The sequence below is a fragment of the Eimeria mitis genome, genomic scaffold, assembly GCF_000499745.2.
Source record: "Eimeria mitis Houghton genomic scaffold, Emh_scaff2957, whole genome shotgun sequence".
Lineage (NCBI taxonomy): Eukaryota > Apicomplexa > Conoidasida > Eucoccidiorida > Eimeriidae > Eimeria > Eimeria mitis.
This window is the reverse complement of record NW_013571299.1, coordinates 1-2,652: the sequence shown is the minus strand read 5'-3', so window position 1 is coordinate 2,652 and position 2,652 is coordinate 1. Positions and strand designations below refer to the sequence as shown.

The 2,652-nt window shown below is 52.4% G+C and overlaps 1 protein-coding gene across 1 annotated transcript in view; it reads left to right on the top strand.

Moving 5' to 3' along the window:
* Positions 1–1,981, top strand: part of EMH_0060700 (uncharacterized protein) — a gene marked incomplete at both ends in the record, with an annotated part of 3,952 nt that extends 1,971 nt beyond the window's left edge. Inside the window, 4 exons of the mRNA XM_013497821.1 lie at positions 9–1,188; positions 1,363–1,440; positions 1,566–1,730; positions 1,857–1,981. Of these exons, the coding sequence (XP_013353275.1) occupies positions 9–1,188; positions 1,363–1,440; positions 1,566–1,730; positions 1,857–1,981 (1,548 nt within the window). The remainder of the gene's footprint in view (positions 1–8; positions 1,189–1,362; positions 1,441–1,565; positions 1,731–1,856) is intronic.
* Between the last annotated feature and the right edge of the window lie 671 nt (positions 1,982–2,652).

Sequence of the window (2,652 nt, the reverse complement as noted above, 5' to 3'; positions counted from 1 at the left end):
GCACGGAGGTATCACAAGATGAACCGATGACAACCGAATGGGCGGACTACTCGAACATAGCGCCGCTGGGAGCTGCCTCTCGGGCATTTCTGGAGAGTGTTTTCTCAAAATCTATCTCAGCGGTCCTAAAGGAAAGGCGAAATCAAGAGGAACCGATCGAGCGCCAGAGCTCCACAACCCCAGAACCTCCCGCTGAGGAAGAACAGGAAACGCCGCAGCCTGTTGCGCATGAAACTACAGAGCCAACAACTCCACAACCGACGCCTCCACGTGCTCGCCGACACTTCGCAGATTATCAAAGCAAAAGCGACCTGCCCCTTCGAATATCCGGAGTTTCCGAGGATGAGCTCAGGCAATTCAATTCCATTGGGCTACCAGTGCAGATGGAGGGTATGAAGAAATTAGTTCGTCTCAAGGGAGCTCCTCCAGCGCTAGAAAAACAAGTGGATGAACCAGAAATAACGAAAAGCGAGGCAGTGCAAGAAAGTGAATCTGAACCGGAACCGCAGAAAGGGGTGTGTCAACTGGATGATGCTCAAGTTGTGCTGCTGCAAGATCTGGCATCCGTTGAGGGGAATGACCTGAGCCTGGAGGACCTCAAGAATGCACTATCATCAGACAAGAGTGAACAAACACCGGTCCCTACGCCTCCTGGAGAGCCAGACCCGGAACCTGAGCCCACACCCCCTCCAGAGCAGGAAACTGCGGCAGAGCCAGAGCCGAGCCCGGAGCCTGAGCCGGAGGTGGAGATAGAGCCACAACCGGAGCCGCATGAAGATGTGGAGCCGGAGCCCGAGCCGGAGCCCGAGCCAGAGCCGAAGCCAGAGCCGGAGCCAGAGGCAGAGCCCGAGCCAGAAGAACCCGCCCAAGATGGAGGCCAAGAGGGAGAGAATACAGAGGCCAAGACAGAGGAACCTGCTCCAGACCCAGAAACCGAAGAGGCAACACCAACGGAAGAGGCCGCTGACGATGAATCAGCTGCTCAAGGAGAAGACGCGAAGCAGCCTTCACCAAAGCCAGCGCGGCGGCGGCCAGAGAACTTCAAGACACGGGTATTCTACAGTCTGTGCGAAGAATCACTGAAACGGACAAACGCAAAGACATTCCGACGATCAATCATGATAAAGGGAGTAGGCTCCGTTGTTGCTAGGCGTCGCTCCGACTTCAATGCAGCTCTCCTGCACCTTAGTAAGTGAACGATGCCGGCACATTCCCCTGCGTCGAACTTTGGCTATGGCCTCAGCTTACGTGCTACTGCTGGAAATACGATGCATCTATACAGCAACAGAAAATTCTGCATAATGCAGCTACACAGTGCAACGGACCTGCTCCCCGTTGAACATACTAATTTCATTCCTTCAGGGGAGGGTGCTGGTGATGAAAAGGAACCTATAACGGAAGAGGCCTCTGTACCCATTGAACTGAATCAGGAGACGGACCGTGAGCCAACACTTTTTATAAGCGAAATTCTTATTGAGCAGACTTGTGTATCCTCCCACGCGCATGTTTCTTATAGAGGACTATGCATGCTTGTCTAAACCTGCAGTCCATGCATGCGCTTGCAGCACTCCTGAGCGACGGACAGGAGGATGAAGAACCCTGGCACAAAGCATACCTTCAAGCTGAGGAGCCACCGCAGGAACACACTATTATGGTAACGGAAGAAGACGAAGTGGCCTTTGCTCAGGAGCCTCGGCAGGCGATCCTGATCGTAGGACCCAGTGGCCCCGGTAGGCTGAGACAGATACTTCAGAATGCATGCGTGCCTTGCTACAATGACGCAGATAAACACATTATGTGTTAAGGAGGGCGTAATACAGCTGAAGCTTATTTGCTCTAGTTTACTGTGCTTGTAGAGAAAAGCCGCGTGGCTTACAGACTGGCAACAAACCTAGGTCTGGAGTGGTTGCAAGCCGAGTATCTGCTAACGGCTCTTTGCAAGATAAGCTCTTCCCTTCTGACCCCTCTGGGCAGGCGGTAAGTCCGTGCATNCTGCTAACGGCTCTTTGCAAGATAAGCTCTTCCCTTCTGACCCCTCTGGGCAGGCGGTAAGTCCGTGCATGCGGCAGTCGCATGCAAGTGCGTTGGGAAAGCAAATAAAAGGACGCGTGGTTGTGACTTCCGCCTGTTATGTTTGTAGTTAATGCTATTGGGCATAAAAAGTTGTGCTTACACCAAAAATACAGTCAAGAAAATCTGCAGATGAGCGATGTGTTTCTGGCAACAGGCTGACACGAATGATGCGCCGAGGGTCCCGCGTTCCAATACTGGAGGCATTGTTGCTCACACTGGAGTTTATGGCCAGCAAGCGCTCTCGCACAGCTGGGTATGTGCTTGAGTTGCCTAATGGTGATAAACAGGTAAATGAACCCAAGCAACAGTTTCTCTCAAGGAAGAAAATAAGATTCTTGACATATCTCCCCACAGATATCACCCCAGTTACACTCGCCTTTTTTCATAGGACCTGCTTTCAGTGAACCTTGGATGCAGTTACCGCCTTTGTACTGTCTTCTCTGCATTGGGGCTACGGCCTCTGGCTTCACTGGGCCTAACTCGATCAGAAAGACTGACACGAAGAAGACGTGGTTTGTGGGGTGTCCGGTGGGGCTTTAGGAAGTCAACGCCTTTCTGAGACATCTTCGGGATTTGAGT